This window comes from Oncorhynchus nerka, linkage group LG6 (genome assembly GCF_034236695.1).
Source record: "Oncorhynchus nerka isolate Pitt River linkage group LG6, Oner_Uvic_2.0, whole genome shotgun sequence".
Lineage (NCBI taxonomy): Eukaryota > Metazoa > Chordata > Actinopteri > Salmoniformes > Salmonidae > Oncorhynchus > Oncorhynchus nerka.
Window position 1 is genome coordinate 86281363 of NC_088401.1, and position 23481 is coordinate 86304843.

General features: G+C 41.1%; 1 protein-coding gene across 2 annotated transcripts in view; it reads left to right on the forward strand.

The window, feature by feature from the left end:
• LOC115125741 (synaptopodin 2-like protein) overlaps positions 1 to 23228 on the forward strand; it is a 65985-nt gene extending 42757 nt beyond the window's left edge. For both annotated transcript variants that reach the window (XM_065019982.1, XM_065019981.1), the window contains exons 4-5: positions 5959 to 8237; positions 21544 to 23228. In XM_065019982.1, the coding sequence (XP_064876054.1) occupies positions 5959 to 8237; positions 21544 to 22488 (3224 nt within the window). In that variant the 3' untranslated portion in view covers positions 22489 to 23228. The remainder of the gene's footprint in view (positions 1 to 5958; positions 8238 to 21543) is intronic.
• The last annotated feature ends 253 nt before the right edge of the window (positions 23229 to 23481 follow it).

Consider the following 23481-nt stretch of genomic DNA (forward strand, 5'->3'; position numbering starts at 1 on the left):
TGTGGATGAAATGGAGAGGTACATAGAGCTGTGGATGAAATGGAGAGGTACATAGACCTGTGGCTGAAACGGTATGGAACATAGACCTGTGGCTGAAACGGTATGGAACATAGACCTGTGGCTGAAACGGTAGGGAACATAGACCTGTGGCTGAAACGGTATGGAACATAGAGCTGTGGCTGAAATGGAGAGGTACATAGAGCTGTGGATGAAATGTAGAGGTACATAGAGCTGTGGATGAAATGGAGAGGTACATAGACCTGTGGATGAAATGGAGAGGTACATAGAGCCGTGGATGAAATGGAGAGGTATATAGACCTGTGGCTGAAACGGTATTGAACATAGATAGACCTGTGGCTGAAACGGAGAGGTACATAGAGCTGTGGATGAAATGGAGAGATACATAGAGCTGTGGATGAAATGGAGAGGTACATAGACCTGTGGATGAAATGGAGAGGTACATAGAGCTGTGGATGAAATGGAGAGGGACATAGAGCTGTGGATGAAATGGAGAGGTACATAGACCTGTGGATGAAATGGAGAGGTACATAGAGCTGTGGATGAAATTGAGAGGTACATAGACCTGTGGCTGAAACGGTATGGAACATCGAGCTGTGGATGAAATGGAGAGGTACATCGAGCTGTGGATGAAATGGAGAGGTACATAGAGCTGTGGATGAAATGGAGAGGTACATAGAGCTGTGGATGAAAGGGAGAGGTACATAGACCTGTGGGTGAAATGGAGAGGTACATAGAGCTGTGGATGAAATGGAGAGGTATATAGACCTGTGGATGAAATGGAGAGGTACATAGACCTGTGGATGAAATGGAGAGGTACATAGGGCTGTGGATGAAATGGAGAGGTACATAGAGCTGTGGATGAAATGGAGAGGTACATAGACCTGTGGATGAAATTGAGAGGTACATAGACCTGTGGATGAAATGGAGAGGTACATAGGGCTGTGGATGAAATGGAGAGGTACATAGAGCTGTGGATGAAATGGAGAGGTACATAGAGCTGTGGATGAAATGGAGAGGTACATAGGGCTGTGGATGAAATGGAGAGGTACATAGACCTGTGGCTGAAACGGTATTGAACATAGATAGACCTGTGGCTGAAAGGGAGAGGTACATAGATAGACCTGTGGCTGAAAGGGAGAGGTACATAGATAGACCTGTGGCTGAAATGGAGAGGTACATAGACCTGTGGCTGAAACGGTATTGAACATAGATAGACCTGTGGCTGAAATGGAGAGGTACATAGACCTGTGGCTGAAACGGTATTGAACATAGATAGACCTGTGGCTGAAATGGAGAGGTACATAGATAGACCTGTGGCTGAAATGGAGAGGTACATAGACCCGTGGATGAAATGGTTTACGATTATTAAAGGGTTGATCTACAGCCTTGAAGACATTATAAAGTCATGCCCGAGACTCAGAGACTGACTGAGGCAGTGATTTAGTCCCAAATAGAACCCTATTCCCTATCCTATTCCTTACACAGTGCCCCATAGGGCTCCGGTCCCACAGTAGTGCACTATGTCGGGAATAGGGTGCCATTTGGGAACGCTGAGAGGGAATGTTCTGGAATGCTTGGTGAGAGACCAGATGGTAGAGAAGAAAAACTTTCTCCTGCTCTGAACGGAGCTCTTAAACTCGGATAATAAAACCAAGCCTCCATTTTCAACAGTAACACCGTTTTATGTTGTTGTTGTTGTTGTTGTTGTTTTTTTAAAATCACATTGTCTAAATAATGAGCCTCGGTGCCAAGTCATCATCGTCAACATATTATATTACTGAAAAGAAATAGTTGATTTGTCTGAAATGCTTTTCCTCGTTGCTAAACCTGAACCTTAAATATCCAATGCAGGCGTTTTTATCTGAGTAAAAAATGAAGTACCTTAATGTGTTTATTTTCAAAAGAATTGGCAAAAAGGAACAAAAAATAGCTTCTTAAGCCAAATAGCAATTTTGCTGGGAGTGGTCTGAGTGGGGAGGGTAAAAACTTCAAATCTAGCTTTTATTGGCAGAGAGGTTTGAAACTCTTTCTTATTGGTCTATAAACTAATTTACAGCATGGTGATGTCACCATGGAAAGCCCAACGCTTCATCCCATCAAAACAGGCTGACATTTCAGTCAGTTTTACACTAAAACGACATGATCATCATTTTCACAATTTCACAGTATTATTCCATCCTCATAAGTGTGGAAACACATTTAAAACACATGAAAATCACGTTTTTTTTTGACTGCACTGGGATTGTAGCCCTTTCCTGAAATCAAGTGACCTTGTGGCCTCATGGGTGGAATGTTTTTTTTTTTTTTTTTTACTCAGAAAATCCAGCGTTTTATCTCAAACAGTTTTGTTTTATTTCAGTCTTCTGTGACGTATATAAAGTGTAATATTGGGACGCAAACTCAAAATGTGTTACATTTCAACTCTTTATCTGACACGGTACAGGTGTCTTCTTTTTTTTTAAGCCCTTAACCATGTGTGTGAGGTGTATACTTTAGTTTCAAAGTAGATTTGTTTAAGAATACCAAAGAAACACTCTGTGTGACCCTGATTTAGCCCACTGCAGTAAAAGGTTCAACCTAAGACCTGTAGTATTTGTTCAACTTTTGTCGAGCAGGATGTTCCCTTTTGTGAGTGTCTGTTTAAACATTTGTCCACAGTCTAGTCAGAGCTACGTCTTACCAGTGCCAGTCTGAACAGTGAAACACCAAACCAGTCCGTGAACGAACTAACTAACTAACTAACTAACTACCACATTTGGTTGGATGGATTACACAGTAACAGCACCAGGTAATGATAACCATATGTAGCAGAAACAATTATGTGGCTTTTTAAATAGTACAGCTACACTGCCTTTTTAAATAGTACAGCTACACTGCCTTTTTAAATAGTACAGCTACACTGCCTTTTTAAATAGTACAGCTACACTGCCTTTTTAAACAGTACAGCTACACTGCCTTTTTAAATAGTACAGCTACACTGCCTTTTTAAATAGCACAGCTACACTGCCTTTTTAAATAGCACAGCTACACTGCCTTTTTAAATAGTACAGCTACACTGCCTTTTTAAATAGCACAGCTACACTGCCTTTTTAAATAGCACAGCTACACTGCCTTTTTAAATAGCACAGCTACACTGCCTTTTTAAATAGTACAGCTACACTGCCTTTTTAAATAGTACAGCTACACTGCCTTTTAAATAGTACAGCTACACTGCCTTTTTAAATAGTACAGCTACACTGCCTTTTTAAATAGTACAGCTACACTGCCTTTTAAATAGCACAGCTACACTGCCTTTTAAATAGTACAGCTACACTGCCTTTTAAATAGTACAGCTACACTGCCTTTTAAATAGTACAGCTACACTGCCTTTTAAATAGTACAGCTACACTGCCTTTTTAAATAGTACAGCTACACTGCCTTTTTAAATAGCACAGCTACACTGCCTTTTAAATAGTACAGCTACACTGCCTTTTAAATAGCACAGCTACACTGCCTTTTAAATAGCACAGCTACACTGCCTTTTAAATAGTACAGCTACACTGCCTTTTAAATAGTACAGCTACACTGACTTTTAAATAGTACAGCTACACTGCCTTTTTAAATAGTACAGCTACACTGCCTTTTTAAATAGTACAGCTACACTGACTTTTTAAATAGTACAGCTACACTGCCTTTTTAAATAGTACAGCTACACTGCCTTTTTAAATAGTACAGCTACACTGACTTTTTAAATAGTACAGCTACACTGCCTTTTAAATAGTACAGCTACACTGACTTTTAAATAGTACAGCTACACTGCCTTTTAAATAGCACAGCTACACTGCCTTTTTAAATAGTACAGCTACACTGACTTTTTAAATAGTACAGCTACACTGACTTTTTAAATAGCACAGCTACACTGCCTTTTTAAATAGTACAGCTACACTGCCTTTTTAAATAGTACAGCTACACTGACTTTTTAAATAGTACAGCTACACTGACTTTTTAAATAGTACAGCTACACTGACTTTTTAAATAGTACAGCTACACTGCCTTTTTAAATAGCACAGCTACACTGCCTTTTTAAATAGTACAGCTACACTGCCTTTTTAAATAGTACAGCTACACTGCCTTTTTAAATAGTACAGCTACACTGCATTTTTAAATAGTACAGCTACACTGACTTTTTAAATAGTACAGCTACACTGCCTTTTTAAATAGCACAGCTAACACTACCTTTTTAAATAGTACAGCTACACTGCCTTCAGAATGTTTTCAAACCTCTTGACTTTTTCCCACGTTGTTGTGCTTAAAGCCTGAATTTAAAATGAATTAAATTGAGATTTTGTGTCACTGGCCTACACACAATACCCCATAATGTCAAAGTGGAATTATGTTTTTTATAATTTCTACAAATGATTAAAACAATGAAAAGCTGAAATTTCTTGAATCAATAACTATTCAACCCCTTTGTTATGGTAAGCTTAAATAAGTTCAGGAGTAAAAAAAAAAAAAGTGCTTAACAATTCACATAATGAGTTGCACTGTGTGCAATAATAGTGTTTATTGTACTTTTTGAATGACTACCTCATCTCTGTACCCCAGACATACAATTATCTGTTAAGGACCTCAGTCAAGCAGTGAATTTCAAACACAAAAACCATGGATGTTTTATAAAAAAAGCTGAACAAGTATTTCTTTGAGCATGTTGAAGTTATTACCACTCTTCATATTTTCAAGCATGGTGGTGGCTGCATCTTGTTATGGGTATGCTTGTCATTGGCAAGGACTAGGGAGTTTATTTTAGGATAATAAAAAAAACGGAATAGAGCTAAGCAGCTGCAAAATCCTAGAGGCTTTCCAACAAACACTGGGAGACAAATTCACTTTTCAGCGGGACATTAACCTTAAACACAAGGCCAATTATACACTGGATTTGCTTATCAAGACGACATTGAATGTTCCTGAGTGGCCTAGTTACTGTTTTGACTTAAATCGTCTTGAAAATCTATGGCAAGACTTGAAAATGGCTGTCTTGCAATGATCAATAACCAACTTGACAGAGATTGAAGAATTTAGAAAATAATAATGTGCGAATATTGTACAATCCAGGTGTACAATCCAGGTGTACAATCCAGGTGTACAATCCAGGTGTACAATCCAGGTGTGCAATCCAGGTGTACAATCCAGGTGTACAATCCAGGTGTGCAATCCAGGTGTACAATCCAGGTGTACAATCCAGGTGTACAATCCAGGTGTACAAAACTCTTAGAGACTTACAATGGTATATTCTAACATGCATTGACTCAGCAGTGTCAATACTTATGTAAATTTGATATTTTTTGTATTTCATTTTTTCAGTAAATTTGAAAAAGACTCAATTTTTTTTTTCTCACTTTGTCATTATGGGGTTTTATGTGTTGATAGGTGAGGGGGTAAACTAATGTTTTCACTTTGTCATTATGGGGTTTTATGTGTCGATAGGTGAGGGGGTAAAATAATGTTTTCACTTTGTCATTATGGGGTTTTATGTGTTGATAGGTGTGGGGGTAAAATAATGTTATCCGTTATGAATTCAGCCTGTAACACAACTAAATGTGGAATAAGTGAATTTATGTTACTGTCTCCTCAGACTTGTTAAAACCTTGTCCTCGTTGGTTCACATTAGTTTGAACATTTACCAAGCTTATTGTTGAGAAAGCCTCTGCTTTCAACAGAGGTGTTTTTGTTTCTTTTGTTTTCTGTAAAAGATGATAGCTAACTAACACACGTCCCCAGTCTGTTCTGGGGTTATGAGTTCAATGAATTTGTACAAGCTTTTGTTGCTGTCATCAAATAACAATCTTGATTTATCTCTCTCTCTCTCTCCCCACCATCCTCCATCACTCCTTCTCTCTTCCTGCATCCCTCTCTCCCCCTCCTCCTCTCGCTTACTTTCCCTTCCTCTATCCCCTCCAGACCTGACACGTAGTGCCAGCCTATCAGAGAAGGAGTTGAAGGAGGCGAGGGTGAGGTCACAGATCATCGCTGCCCAGTTGACCGTCCCGTCTGGCTGCTCCAACTCCCGCGGAGTCCAGCTCTTCAACCGCCGCCAGCAGAGAGTCAACGCCTTCACGCTAGAGAGCTGCGGGGAAAGAACAAGGGAAGAGGAGCGAGAGGAGAGAGACGGAGATACCAGGAATAACAACCTGACATGGGAAGAAGAGCGAGGGGGACCTAGTGAGGGGACAGAGACAGACAGACAACTGAACCGCAGCGGGATAAAACAACCACTCTGGTCGCCACCCTCTGGAAGTGACGTCATGAAGGACCCAGGTGACGAGCACATCTACGAGGAAGTGGAAACAGTGACACAGGAGAGACACTTCCAGCCGGTGAACGAGAGACAAGGGGAGGAGGAAGAGAGGAGTGGAGAGAGAGAAAGAGAGGAAATATACGAGGATATTGAGGGTGAAGTGAAGGATGAGATAATGTCAGTAAATGAAAACAACACCGGTCCAGTCAGAGAGGAAGTGGGGATGAATAGGGGGTCATACACTTACCCCACAGCTCCCCCTGAGACCCGTAATGGCTTCCACAGCACCCAGGGCTCTGCTGGAGAGATCCAGAATGGAGGCCGAGTTTCTATGTCCCTGTCCAGACAGGCCCCCACCATCGTCAACCGGACAGCCAGACCCTTCTTCTCCCCGCCCACCGTACAACCCAAGTCCCCAGAGGCCAGGAGTCCCGTCATGGATAACAACATACCTCCAGTTCCCTCTTATCCTACCCCAACTCTTCCCCCAGCTTCCTCAGACTCCACTCCCCCTCTCCCTCCTTTCACTGCCACTCGCCCCGTAGCCTTCTCCCCTCCTCCCCCTCCTCCCTCATACCCCATGCCTCCTCTCCCAGCCTTCCCAATCCATCCTCCTCCTCCCTCCCAGTCTCTCTCCAGTCCTCCCGCCATGTCTACCGTCATGTTCCCTAGATCTACACCCGTCCCCCAGTACAACCCTCCTCCTACAGCTGCCCCAGTGTCCCAGTATCTACCCCCTCACCCTCCTGTCACCCACAACATCCCTCCTCCAAGTTCCCCTAGACCCAACACCTTTGTCCCCTTCACCCCTCAGCCTATAGGCCAACAGAACCAGCAGCAGCCAATCAAAACGGGAATCCTGGAGGAAGGGGCGGCGGCCATCAGACGATCGTCGACAGCCAGGAAGTCCATGTTCACCTTTAAGGAGAAGCCTGTCATGGCACCCAACCCTGAACTCCTCTCTCTGGTCCAGGGGAACGATGATAGGAAGAAGCACGGCCTCCGCTCCGTTCCCGACTCAGCCCCAGAGGAGGAGCTGCTGGCTCTGGGGGCCGAGGCCTCTAACTTCCTAGCCAAGGAGGAGGTGAAGGAGGAGGCTGCCAATGTGCCGGAGTGGTCCTCCTGTCTCAAGAGCTCCAGGACCAGGGAGCCCAGGGGGCAGCACCAGCCAGAGCAGATCCTGACCAACGCATCAGGGAAGGGGGCCGAGCTATTCGCTAAGCGCCAGTCCAGGATGGAGAAGTACGTAGTGGAGAACCAGAATGTCTCCGGTGGTGGAGGTGGTCAGATGAGGTCTCCGTCTCCCACAGCATCTCTGCCGCCATCTTGGGTCTATCCATCTAATATGCCTGGCCGGGTCAAAGCTATTGCTAACAACACTGACCTCAGTGCCAGGCTGACCCGGACCCTCCAGACCCCTCAGCCCTCGAACAGGAGGCCCAGCCAGCAGGCTCAAACTCCGGCCCCAGTCCCCGAGGAACCACCCTTGGAGAACGGCTGCACCAAGATAGAGATGGATCTCTCCAGGCACAAGCCCTACCAGCTCAACTCCTCCCTGTTCATCTTCAACCCAGTCCAGGACTCTACCAGCACCCTGCTGAGCGCTCTGCCCCGGGGGGCCCCGCCACCACCTAAACCCCTGGTCTCATCTGAGGCCTACTCCAGGCAGGCCTCCCTGCCCTCCTCCAACCCTCCATCACACAACTACAACAGCCTGCCCCGCTTCAGGCCTACCATGTCCCCTTCACTTCAGCCCCCATCAGGAGGAATTGGAGGTGGGGATAACGATCCTCCTCAACACGGGGGAACTCCACAGCTGAGGGACACCAGGATCACCTCTCCTGTCTCTATCTTCTCTCCGGACAGAGTGGCCTCTCCTCGGTCGAGCGTCCAGGCACCCAGACCCACCTTCTCTGCCAAGAGGGCAGGGATCGAACCCCAGGTGTGGAGGCCTTCTTTCTTCTTCTACCAATAGATCTACTCTGCTTTGACTCTGTTTCTACTCTGAACTGTTTTAACATGACCAAAGTACAACAGATAGACAGAAAGAGCCTTATTTTACTATATTGCAAACAACAGATACAATGGATACACACAGTCGATTTATTAGATACCTAGATACTACAGGATTAGACATCACTGTTGATGTTATTTCACAGTACAAAGCTCAACATAGATTATTTTTTCTACACTTAAAGCCACACATTTTGTTTGAGTTCCTTGTGGAATCTTCCTTTCGTGGTTTTGCTGCTTCATTAGTGGTTAAATCAAATCCCGGAAAAGGAACATTATTTAATGTCAGATTAAATTAACAGGGGAATATTTGTAAAATAGTACAATATATAAAAACCACTGAGTGTACTTCCGTCAACTTCGGGTTCACACTTTTTCCAGTGTTTTTCCCCTTCAAGTCTCCAGAAAGACTTGATACAAAGAGAAAGAGAAAGAAAGAGAGCGAGAGAGAGAGAGAAAGAGGAAGAGAATATCAGAGAAGAGAGAGAAGAGAATAGCAGAGACCGACAAAGAAAACAAGATACACAAAGCCCTTTAACAGATGCTCTGGCGTCTATTTTATGATCTATGATTTGTAATTTAATACAAGCTTACAGACATGAAAGTATCAGGCAGGGAACTCCCTTTTAATGTCTCTGTTTCTAATATAGACTGACTGCTGTTTGAAATGGCACCCCTATTCCCTGTACAGTACACTACGTTTGACCAGGGCCCATAAGGCGCAGGAGTAGTGCACTATGTAGGAAACAGGTGTGCCATTTGAGACGTAGACCGTAGACTTCTGATTCTCAGACCTTAGACGAGAACTACCAAATGATAGACTGCTGTTAGCTTCCTGTGAGCCTCTGACTCTGAGGCCATCGATGTCAGTCATTTACACACTGCACTGCTGATAGACTGCTATTAGCTTCCTGTGAGCCTCTGACTCTGAGGCCATCGATGTCAGTCATTTACACACTGCACTGCTGATAGACTGCTGTTAGCTTCCTGTGAGCCTCTGACTCTGAGGCCATCGATGTCAGTCATTTACACACTGCACTGCTGATAGACTGCTATTAGCTTCCTGTGAGCCTCTGACTCTGAGGCCATCGATGTCAGTCATTTACACACTGCACTGCTGATAGACTGCTATTAGCTTCCTGTGAGCCTCTGACTCTGAGGCCATCGATGTCAGTCATTTACACACTGCACTGCTGATAGACCGCTATTAGCTTCCTGTGAGCCTCTGACTCTGAGGTCATCGATGTCAGTCATTTACACACTGCTGCATGCCATTTCGACGTAAGGTATCTGAAATGGCTTTTTACGACCTGACTGAGCAATAATTTCAGGTGAAGTGTTTATACGTAGAACGACATAGAATGAAAATATAACTCGTGATTGTTTTCAGATTTACGGCGTTGTTTACTAAAACCAAATAGGGGAGCCTCAAAACATACACGTGTTTGTAGCTAGTGGACAATAATAATAATAATAATAATAATAATAATAATAATAATAATAGGTATAGCTTCCTGGTTTCTCTTATCTCTGATGCACTCATTTCCCATTCGTAGAACAACAATATAGAATAAAAAAATATGTTTTCAGATGTGTTGATCACTAAACCAGCTGACAACAAGGACATTGGTTGTTCTGTTTCTCTATTATTTTATGTGTTGATTTCTGTTTTCCAATTCTGTATCTAGAAACTTCTCTTTTTTTTCTGTTTTGGACTGTTTCTTTTTCTCTGCTGATTAAACCTTTATTCTTTCTGTTTTGGACTGTTTCTTTTTCTCTCCTGATTAAACCTTTATCCTTTCTGTTTTGGACTGTTTCTTTTTCTCTCCTGATTAAACCTTTATCCTTTCTGTTTTGGACTGTTTCTTTTTCTCTCCTGATTAAACCTTTATCCTTTCTGTTTTGGACTGTTTCTTTTTCTCTCCTGATTAAACCTTTATCCTTTCTGTTTTGGACTGTTTATTTTTTCTCTCCTGATTAAACCTTTATCCTTTCTGTTTTGGACTGTTTCTTTTTTCTCTCCTGATTAAACCTTTATTCTTTCTGTTTTCCTGGAAACGTATTTCTTTTGTTTTGTCTTTTTTTTTTTACCCGTCGCCTGTCGTCTGTTTCTTCTATCCTGACATTTTCCACTCATCTACCTTTATAGTACCCATAATCAGAACCATAATCAGAACCATAATCAGAACCATGATCAGAACCATGATCAGAACCATAATCAGAACCATGATCAGAACCATAATCAGAACCATGATCAGAACCATAATCAGAACCATAATCAGAACCATGATCAGAACCATAATCAGAACCATGATCAGAACCATAATCAGGACCATAATCAGGACCATAATCAGAACCATAATCAGAACCATAATCAGAACCAGAACCATAATCATGTTCTATTGCCATAGTTTACTGAAGCATATAGTACATCGACCACATGCATATCTCTGCAGGAAGACATTTGAAAACAGTCAATAGACACCACACAAATGCATATTCCTAAAGACTAACACCAGATAAATACATCAAAGCAAAACCAACAGTCTTTTTTAAAGAAGTAACAGTTTTAAAAGATTCTCTCTTAAGGTGATGGTAACACCCTGTACAATATGAGTGATCACACTGCATTCCACAACCTGTTTTTTTTTTTGTGAAGAAAGGGTCTTCGCTTTCTAAAAGCCCCCAAGGGTTAAAAGCATTCCGACAAATAGTATGACCCCATGGCCCCTACCTTCAAAAGAATGGTATGACCCATTGGCCTTTCTTGTCTAGCATGAAAACACTCCAGGCTCAAGGTACAGGTTACCCTTTGGGCCTAAGTAGGTACAGATATGTCACATGCTTCGTAGACAACAGATGCAGACAAACAGTGACATGCTTACTGACGGGCCCTTCCCAACAATGCAGAGTTAAACATGAGATTAAATACAAATAGGAAAAGTGACACAGTGAATAACAAATAAAAAATAACATGGCTATATACAGGAAGTAGAAAATAACATGGCTATATACAGGAAGTAGAACATAACATGGCTATATACAGGAAGTAGAACATACCATGGCTATATACAGGAAGTAGAACATACCATGGCTATATACAGGAAGTAGAACATACCATGGCTATATACAGGAAGTAGAAAATAACATAGCTATATACAGGAAGTAGAAAATAACATAGCTATATACAGGAAGTAGACAATAACATGGCTATATACAGGAAGTAGAACATACCATGGCTATATACAGGAAGTAGAACATACCATGGCTATATACAGGAAGTAGAAAATAACATGGCTATATACAGGAAGTAGAACATAACATAGCTATATACAGGAAGTAGAACATAACATGGCTATATACAGGAAGTAGAACATAACATGGCTATATACAGGAAGTAGAACATAACATGGCTATATACAGGAAGTAGAACATAACATGGCTATATACAGGAAGTAGAACATACCATGGCTATATACAGGAAGTAGAACATACCATGGCTATATACAGGAAGTAGAACATACCATGGCTATATACAGGAAGTAGAAAATAACATGGCTATATACAGGAAGTAGAAAATAACATGGAAAATAACATATATACAGGAAGTAGAACATAAAAATAAGGGAGTAGAAAATAACATATATACAGGAAGTAGAAAATAACATGGCTATATACAGGAAGAAAATAACAGCTATATACAGGAGTAGAAACAATATACATGGAGTAGAAAATATACAGGGAGTAGAACATACCATAGCTATATACAGGAGTAGAAAATAACATAGCTATATACAGGAGTAGAAAATAACATGGCTATATACAGGGAGTAGAACATACATGGCTATATACAGGAGTAGAAAATAACATGGCTATATACAGGAAGTAGAACATACATGGCTATATACAGGAGTAGACTATATACAGGGAGTAGAAAATAACATGGCTATATACAGGAGTAGAAAATAACATGGCTATATACAGGATAGAAAATAACATGGCTATATACAGGGGTAGAAAATAACAGACAGGAGTAGAAAATAACATGGCTATATACAGGGGAGTAGAAAATAACATGGGTATATACAGGAGTAGAAAATAACATGGCTATATACAGGAGTAGAAAATAACATGGCTATATACAGGAGTAGAAATAACATGGCTATATACAGGAGTAGAACATAACATGGCTATATACAGGAGTAGAAAATAACATGGCTATATACAGGAGTAGAAAATAACATGGCTATATACAGGAGTAGAAAATAACATAGCTATATACAGGAGTAGAAAATAACATAGCTATATACAGGAGTAGAAAATAACATGGCTATATACAGGAGTAGAAAATAACATGGCTATATACAGGAGTAGAACATAACATGGCTATATACAGGAGTAGACAATAACATGGCTATATACAGGAGTAGAACATAACATGGCTATATACAGGAGTAGAACATAACATGGCTATATACAGGAAGTAGACAATAACATGGCTATATACAGGGAGTAGAACATAACATGGCTATATACAGGAAGTAGACAATAACATGGCTATATACAGGGAGTAGAACATAACATGGCTATATACAGGAAGTAGACAATAACATGGCTATATACAGGAAGTAGACAATAACATGGCTATATACAGGGAGTAGAACATAACATGGCTATATACAGGAAGTAGACAATAACATGGCTATATACAGGAAGTAGAAAATAACATGGCTATATACAGGAGTAGAAAATAACATAGCTATATACAGGAAGTAGAAAATAACATGGCTATATACAGGAAGTAGAACATAACATGGCTATATACAGGAAGTAGAACATAACATGGCTATATACAGGAGTAGAAAATAACATAGCTATATACAGGAAGTAGAAAATAACATGGCTATATACAGGAAGTAGAACATAACATGGCTATATACAGGGAGTAGAAAATAACATGGCTATATACAGGAAGTAGACAATAACATGGCTATATACAGGAAGTAGACAATAACATGGCTATATACAGGAAGTAGAAAATAACATGGCTATATACAGGAGTAGAACATACCATGGCTATATACAGGAGTAGAACATACCATGGCTATATACAGGAAGTAGAACATACCATGGCTATATACAGGAAGTAGAAAATAACATAGCTATATACAGGAAGTAGAAAATAACATGGCTATATACAGGAAGTAGAACATAACATGGCTATATACAGGGAGTAGAAAATAACATAGCTATATACAGGAAGTAGAACATACCATGGCTATATACAGGGAGTAGAAAATAACATGGCTATATACAGGGAGTAGAAAATAACATAGCTATATACAGGGAGTAGAAAATAACATAGCTATATACAGGGAGTAGAACATACCATAGCTATATACAGGGAGTAGAAAATAACATAGCTATATACAGGGAGTAGAAAATAACATGGCTATATACAGGGAGTAGAACATACCATGGCTATATACAGGGAGTAGAACATAACATGGCTATATACAGGAGTAGAAAATACCATAGCTATATACAGGAGTAGAAAATAACATGGCTATATACAGGAGTAGAAAATAACATGGCTATATACAGGAAGTAGAAAATACCATGGCTATATACAGGAAGTAGACAATAACATGGGTATATACAGGAGTAGAAAATAACATGGCTATATACAGGAGTAGAAAATAACATGGGTATATACAGGAGTAGAAAATAACATGGCTATATACAGGGAGTAGAAAATAACATGGCTATATACAGGAGTAGAAAATAACATGGCTATATACAGGAGTAGAACATAACATGGCTATATACAGGAGTAGAAAATAACATGGCTATATACAGGGAGTAGAAAATAACATGGCTATATACAGGAGTAGAAAATACCATGGCTATATACAGGAGTAGAAAATAACATAGCTATATACAGGATGGCTATATACAGGAGTAGAAAATAACATGGCTATATACAGGGAGTAGAACATACCATGGCTATATACAGGGAGTAGAACATACCATGGCTATATACAGGGAGTAGAACATACCATGGCTATATACAGGGAGTAGAACATACCATGGCTATATACAGGGAGTAGAAAATACCATGGCTATATACAGGGAGTAGAACATAACATGGCTATATACAGGGAGTAGAAAATAACATAGCTATATACAGGGAGTAGGAAATTACATGGCTATATACAGGGAGTAGAAAATAACATAGCTATATACAGGGAGTAGAAAATACCATGGCTATATACAGGGAGTAGAACATACCATGGCTATATACAGGGAGTAGAAAATAACATAGCTATATACAGGGAGTAGAAAATAACATGGCTATATACAGGGAGTAGAAAATAACATGGCTATATACAGGAGTAGAAACAATAACATAACATGGCTATATACAGGGAGTAGAAAATAACATGGCTATATACAGGAGTAGAAAATAACATGGCTATATACAGGAGTAGAACAAAATAACATAGAACATATATATACAGGAGTAGAACATACCATGGCTATATACAGGAGTAGAAAATAACATGGCTATATACAGGAGTAGAAAATAACATGGCTATATACAGGGAGTAGAAAATAACATGGCTATATACATGGCTATATACAGGAGTAGAACATACCATGGCTATATACAGGAGTAGAACATAACATGGCTATATACAGGAGTAGAACATACCATGGCTATATACAGGAGTAGAAAATAACATGGCTATATACAGGGAGTAGAACATACCATGGCTATATACAGGGGATAGAACATACATGGCTATATACAGGAGTAGAACATACCATGGCTATATACAGGAAGTAGAAAATAACATGGCTATATACAGGAAGTAGAACATACCATGGCTATATACAGGAGTAGAAAATAACATGGCTATATACAGGAGTAGAAAATACCATGGCTATATACAGGAGTAGAAAATACCATGGCTATATACAGGAAGTACAGGAGAAAATAACATGGCTATATACAGGAAGTAGAACATACCATGGCTATATACAGGAGTAGAAAATAACATGGCTATATACAGGAGTAGAAAATAACATGGCTATATACAGGAGTAGAAAATACCATGGCTATATACAGGGAGTAGAAAATAACATAGCTATATACAGGAGTAGAAAATAACATGGGTATATATACCATGGCTATATACAGGGAGTAGAAAATAACATAGCTATATACAGGAAGTAGAACATACCATGGCTATATACAGGAGTAGAAAATAACATGGCTATATACAGGAGTAGAAAATAACATGGCTATATACAGGAGTAGAAAATAACATGGCTATATACAGGAAGTAGAACATACCATGGCTATATACAGGAAGTAGAACATAACATGGCTATATACAGGGAGTAGAAAATAACATGGCTATATACAGGGAGTAGAAAATAACATGGCTATATACAGGAAGTAGAACATACCATGGCTATATACAGGAAGTAGAACATACCATGGCTATATACAGGAAGTAGAACATACCATGGCTATATACAGGAAGTAGAACATACCATGGCTATATACAGGAAGTAGAACATACCATGGCTATATACAGGGAGTAGAACATACCATGGCTATATACAGGGAGTAGAAAATAACATGGCTATATACAGGAAGTAGAACATACCATGGCTATATACAGGGAGTAGAACATACCATGGCTATATACAGGGAGTAGAAAATAACATGGCTATATACAGGAAGTAGAACATACCATGGCTATATACAGGAAGTAGAAAATACCATGGCTATATACAGGAAGTAGAACATACCATGGCTATATACAGGAAGTAGAACATACCATGGCTGTATACAGGAAGTAGACAATAACATGGCTATATACAGGAAGTAGACAATAACATGGCTATATACAGGAAGTAGAAAATACCATGGCTATATACAGGAAGTAGAACATACCATGGCTATATACAGGGAGTAGAACATACCATGGCTATATACAGGAAGTAGAAAATACCATGGCTATATACAGGAAGTAGAAAATACCATGGCTATATACAGGAAGTAGAACATACCATGGCCATGTAGAACATATGGCTATATACAGGAAGTAGAACATACCATGGCTATATACAGGAAGTAGAAAATACCATGGCTATATACAGGAAGTAGAAAATACCATGGCTATATACAGGAAGTAGAACATACCATGGCTATATACAGGAAGTAGAAAATACCATGGCTATATACAGGGAGTAGAACATACCATGGCTATATACAGGAAGTAGAAAATACCATGGCTATATACAGGAAGTAGAACATACCATGGCTATATACAGGGAGTAGAACATACCATGGCTATATACAGGAAGTAGACAATAACATGGCTATATACAGGAAGTAGAAAATACCATGGCTATATACAGGAAGTAGACAATAACATGGCTATATACAGGAAGTAGAACATACCATGGCTATATACAGGGAGTAGAACATACCATGGCTATATACAGGAAGTAGAAAATACCATGGCTATATACAGGAAGTAGAAAATACCATGGCTATATACAGGAAGTAGAACATACCATGGCTATATACAGGGAGTAGAAAATAACCATGGCTATATACAGGGAGTAGAACATACCATATATACAGGCTATATACAGGAGTAGAAAATAACATGGCTATATACAGGAGTAGAAAATAACATGGCTATATACAGGATAGAAAATAACATGGCTATATACAGGAGTAGAAAATAACATGGCTATATACAGGAGTAGAAAATAACATGGCTATATACAGGGAGTAGAAAATAACATGGCTATATACAGGGAGTAGAAAATAACATGGCTATATACAGGGAGTAGAAAATAACATGGCTATATACAGGAAGTAGAAAATAACATGGCTATATACAGGAAGTAGAAAATAACATGGCTATATACAGGAAGTAGAAAATAACATGGCTATATACAGGAAGTAGAAAATAACATGGCTGTATACAGGAAGTAGAAAATACCATGGCTGTATACAGGAAGTAGAAAATACCATGGCTATATACAGGAAGTAGAAAATAATATGGCTATATACAGGAAGTAGAAAATAACATGTCTACATAATTTTTTTTTAACCCATATTTAACTAGGCAAATCAGTTATGAACAAATTCTTATTTACAATGATGGTCTAGGAACAGTGGATTAACTGCCTTGTTCAGGGGCAGAACGACAAATGTTTATCTTGTCAGCTCAGAGGATTCGATCTAGCAACTTTAGGCTACTGGCCCAACGCTCTAACCACTAGGTTACCTACTCTACACACAGAGAATAGAAATATCATGCCTATGTACAGGAAGTAGAAAATAACACGGGTATATACAGGAAGTAGAAAATAACATGGCTATATACAGGAAGTAGAAAATAACATGGGTATATACAGGAAGTAGAAAATAACACGGGTATATACAGGAAGTAGAAAATAACATGGCTATATACAGGAAGTAGAAAATAACATGGGTATATACAGGAAGTAGAAAATAACATGGCTATATACAGGGAGTAGAAAATAACATGGCTATATACAGGGAGTAGAAAATAACATGGCTGTATACAGGGAGTAGAAAATAACATGGCTATATACAGGAAGTAAAAAATAACATGGCTATATACAGGAAGTAAAAAATAACATGGCTATATACAGGAAGTAAAAAATAACATGGCTATATACAGGAAGTAGAAAATAACATGGCTATATACAGGAGTAGAAAATAAAATAACAGGAAGTAGGCTATGGCTACAGGAGTAGAAAATAACATGGCTATGTACAGGAAGTAGAAAATAACATGGCTATATACAGGAAGTAGAAAATAACATGGCTATATAAAGGAAGTAAAAAATAACATGGCTATATACAGGAAGTAAAAAATAACATGGCTATATACAGGAAGTAGAAAATAACATGGCTATATAAAGGAAGTAGAAAATAACATGGCTATATAAAGGAAGTAGAAAATAACATGGCTATGTACAGGAAGTAGAAAATAACATGGCTATGTACAGGAAGTAGAAAATAACACGGCTATATACAGGAAGTACCAGTACCGAGAAATGGACAGGGGTACGAGGTAATTGAGGTAGCTAGGTACTGTAGCCTAGGGTAGAGCGTTGGACTAGTAACCGGAAGGTTGCAAGGTTGCAAGTTCAAATCACCGAGCTGACAAGGTACAAATCTGTCGTTCTGCCCCTGAACAGGAAGTTAACCCACTGTTCCTAGGCCGTCATTGAAAATAAGAATTTGTTCTTAACTGACTTGCCTAGTTAAATAAAGGTAAACATTTTTTTTTATATATATATATATATTTGTAAGGGTAAAGTGACTAGCAGCAGCGTGTGTGGTGAGTGTGAAAGAGTGTGTGTGTGTGTGGCGTCAGTATGCATGTGTGTGCATGTTATGTGTGTGTGTGGGCGCATGTGGTGTGTGTGTGTGCGTTGGGGTTGTCGGTGTAGAGTCCAGTGTGTGTGTGCATAGAGTCAGTGCACAAGAGTTGGTGCAAATGGGTCAATACAGGTAGTCTGGGACAGGTAGCCATTTGATTTACTATTTAGCAGTCTTGTTTAGAAGTCTGATGGCTTGGTGCATTGGTACCGCTTGCCGTGCGGTAGCAGAGAGAACAGTGTATGACTTGGGGGTAGAAGCTATTCAGGGTCCTGTTGGTTCCAGACTTGGTGCATTGGTACCGCTTGCCGTGCGGTAGCAGGGAGAACAGTGTATGGCTTGGGTGGCTGGAGTCTTTTACAATTTTTTGGACCTTCCTCTGACACCGCCTGGTATAGAGGTCCTAGATGGCAGGGAACTCAGCCCCAGTGATGTACTGGGCCGTATGCTCTACCCTCTGTTGTGCCTTGCGGTCGCATGCCAAGCAGTTGCCATACCAAGCGGTGATGCAGCCAGTCTAGATGTTCTCGATGGTGCAGCTGTAGATTTTTTGGGGAGAATCTGAGGGCCCATGCCAAATCTTTTCAGACTCCTGACGGGGAAGAGGCGTTGTCGTGCCCTCTTCACAACTGTGTTGGTGTGTTTGGACGTTGATAGATCCTTAGTGATGTGGACACAGAGGAACGTGAAGCTCTCGACCCACTCCACTACAGTCACGTGGATGTGAATGGGAGCACGCTCCCCCTGATTACTGTAGTCCACCATCAGCTCTTTTGTCTTACTGACGTTGAGGGAGAGGTTGTTGTCCTGCCACAACACTGCCAGGTCTCTGAACTCCTCCCTATTGGCTGGTCTCATCATCGTTTACCACCATTGTGCAAAGTAAACTTTCTAGTTTGCCCCATTAGTTAACACTATCAATGTTTTCCTCTACTGGGTGAATTGCCAATATTAGCCACTTTTAATGCAACATACTGAAACAAAATGAACTAAGCAAGACTTATTATGCAAGATACTTTTTTTTGCACCGCAGTAGGTTTATATTGACAGGGATGACTCAGCCCGTACTCTACAGACCTGTGTGGCATAACCAATCAGAGCTGCAGTACCCCTATATGCAAATAGACCATTGCCATATATGGATCTGTGCCATTCCTTAGAACTGGACTGTGTTTACAGCATGAGCGATTGTGAGTAGATGCATTTGTTGTGAGTAGATGCACTCATCAAAGTGAGAGCTGCATGTAGCCACATGTGAACATTTAGTTCACATCCTTTGCGACTTAGTGACTTATTAGCTCAGTTCTAGATAGTTTGTAGTCAGCAGTGGAGGAGTTGGTCGCTTCCAACTAGAACACAAAACATGTACATTTCTAGACATCTTTGAAAAGAAACTCAGGTAAAGAGCATTTCTTCTGTCTTAATAGGGCTGTGTTGTATTTTGAGACAGAATGAGCTAAGTAGCCATTAGGCAGAGGCATCATTTGTTTTCTCTGTAATAATGGTATGGGAAGAATAATTAACTTTTTTTGTATAGTGGTTTCTTGCATTTAACAATACATTTTCGGTCACATCTTGTCTGAAGGACAAGTGGATAAACAGGTTAATTTCAAGCCCTGCATATTTTTTCAAGAACTCAACAACAACAAACAACACTGAATGTAGGCTTACATTGAACACCACACATTGGCTGCTAATACAGGCTGAATGATAGAACAGCTATTTTACATGTTAGAATATTATGGGATGCATTTTCACCTTTGTTTTTGATGGTAGACCATTCTAATAGGCCTACATTAGGACCAAATAGCCACAGTAGCCATTGTGATAACTGTAACTTAAAGTGGGTACAACCTCAGTGTTTACAATAAAAGCACACCAGAAGTTGCACAGACTTTTCACAACGTTGAAGATTGCGCTCAGCAGACCTGACATTTTCTCAGTGCCGGAAGAAAATGTTCAGGGAACATTGCCATCGTGTTGTCGGCAAACTTAATGATGGTGTCATGCACAGTCGTGGGTGAACAGAGAGTAGAGGAGGGGACAAAGCACGCACCCCTGAGGGACCCCTGTGTTGATGTGTGGTGGATGTGTTGTTCCCTGCCCTCACCACTTGGGGGTCGGCCCGTCAGGAAGTCCAGGATCGAGTTGCAGAGGGAGGTGTTCAGTCCCTGGGACCTTAGCTTAGCTTTGAGGGCACTATGGTGTTGAACACTGAGCTGTAGTCAATGAACAGCATTCTCACATAGGTGTTCCTTCCGTTCCAAGTGGGAAAGGGCAGTGTGGAGAGATTGCGTCATCTGTGGATCTGTTGGGGCGGTATGCAAATCGGAGTGGGTCCAGTGTGCCTGGGATGAGGGTGTTGATGTGAGCCATGATCAGCCTTTAAAAGTATTCTTGGGCACAGGGACTATAGTGGTCTGCTTGAAACATGTGGGTATTACCGACTTTGTCAAAGAGAAGTTGAAAATGTCAGTGAAGACACTTGCCAGCTGGTCAGCGCATGCTCGGAGTACACGTCCTGGTAGTCCATCTGGCCCTGCGGCCTTGTGAATGTTGACTTATTTAAAGCTCATACTCACATCGGCTACGGAGAGCGTGATCACACAGTCATCCGTAACAGCTGGTGCTCTCATAGATGCTTCAGTGTTGCTTGCCTCGAAGCGAGCATAGAAGGCCTTTAATTTATCTTACATTCATCTCTCTACCCTAGTTTAGCATCATCATGGTGTCTCACATTCATGTCTCTGTACATTCACGTCTTTATACTCTTTACTCTTTCTCCACAGACGAGGAAGGAGTCGCCTCCAACCCCGATCCACACCACCCCCACTCCCACCAGGACACCCCAGTTCACCCGTCGGTTCAGCAGCCCAGAGGGACCCCCCACTCCCAGTGGGGTCCGGTCCCCTACCCCCCAGACCAGCATCACCTCCTCCTCCTCTTCCAGGCCCCACCACCAGGGCACCACCACACCCACTTCCCCTGTCTCCCCACCCTGGGAGACAAGGTGCCAGTCCCCCGCTGTCGTCAACCAGACCACCAAACCCTTCTCTACAGCCTCTTTATCCAGGCCTAAACCATCCACTACCACCTCACCTATATCGCCTGTATCTCCCTGGGGGTCCCGCTGTCAATCCCCTAACATCAACCAGACAACCAAGCCTTTCTCCACCACCATCTCCAACTCTTCCTCTTCCAGACCCTCTCACCAAGGCACCATCACCTCTCCTCTCTCCCCCTCAACCCTGTCCCCTCCCTGGGGTTCCAGATGCCAGTCTCCCATCATCAGCCCCAACAACTCCAAGGCAAACCATCGCCTGTTAGCCAAGAACATCATCAACGCGGCCAAACGTAAAAACAGCCCGTCCCCAGGTGCTCTGAGCAGCCACAATCTCCCAATCTCCCCACTAGGTGACAACACCACCCACCAGCACCACCAGGGCTACGACCACAGTAGCAGCAGCTCCAAACCCCCCTTCAGCCCCTACCAGTCCAGGGCCATGGGGTGCCAGTCTCCCCCCTTCGCCAGCCCTCCTCCCACCCCTACAGGGGTGATCCGGTCCCCAGTAAGGCTCTACAACACCAGGTCCCTCACTGACTCGGATGCTTCGGTGGAGTCGGAGGACTCTGGGCTGAGGTCTCCAGGACTGCAGCGTACCCCCAACACCTGTCCCCGGGGCTGGGGCGGCAGCCTGAGGGTGAAGAGGGGCAGTTTTGGCACCGACCTCTAGGGGGAGCCGGGGAGAGAGGGTCAGGAGAAAGGACCATTAAGCGAAATAAGAGAAAGAAAAAAAAACGACATTGATAAAAGGGACTGGTGGGTTTTGGATAATTCTTAATTTCATTGACCTATAGGAGCATCTAAGATGGAGGGCCAGCTCAGTGCTAGCCTCACAGGGGAGATATGGAAAGGACTTTGAAAGGAACTGACCTTGTGTGTTTGTTGCTTTGGAGTAAGGGATAATAATGTTGACCACACAGTAAAGAACCTGATGCCCTTACAATGCAGCTGGGACATAGAAGCAAACTGTCTGGTGATTTTAAAGTCAACTAAAAACCCACTGATTTAGCTGGCTGGCTATAGAAGAGTCCAGGACCATCAAGCTCAGAGCTAGCTCAACAGTGGGATTACTGAGAGGAGATTGAAGGGACAATTCACTGTTGCCTCTTCCTCTCATTCTTACATCTTATAAAACACGTTATACATTTATTACACACGCAAAAAGGAAATTAAAGGGATGCTAAAATCCAAAGAGACTTGTCTGCAACTTCGGATATGGAAACCTTGTAATTGAAAAACAAAATGTGTTGTTGTATTCAAACATTGCTGAAATGTAAAACGAGCTTTTGACTTTGACAAGAGTTCCTTGAATAATCTAATTATTACAGTAGCTTACTTATGTTTACTCTTAAAAAAAAAAAAAAAAGTGTTTATTGTAATTTCTACCAAAAAAAAAAAAGAAGAAGAAAAGGTATACAGGCTAGAAGAAAAATACCAAAGATAATATCTGGATGTTTTCAAAACAGTGTTACACTTTTCATCCCCCCACGTAAGACACTGATAATGTGGTGTCGTAGATAGGCCCTTTGCAGTTGTTTTGTATGTATCTATATATGTTTTATACATTGGAATAGAAAATAATGCAGTTAAACCGTAGGTTGACGTGATGTTTGCAGGTCTGACACAGGTCAAACTGGGGGGAGAGAAAGAGGGTGCCATTTTA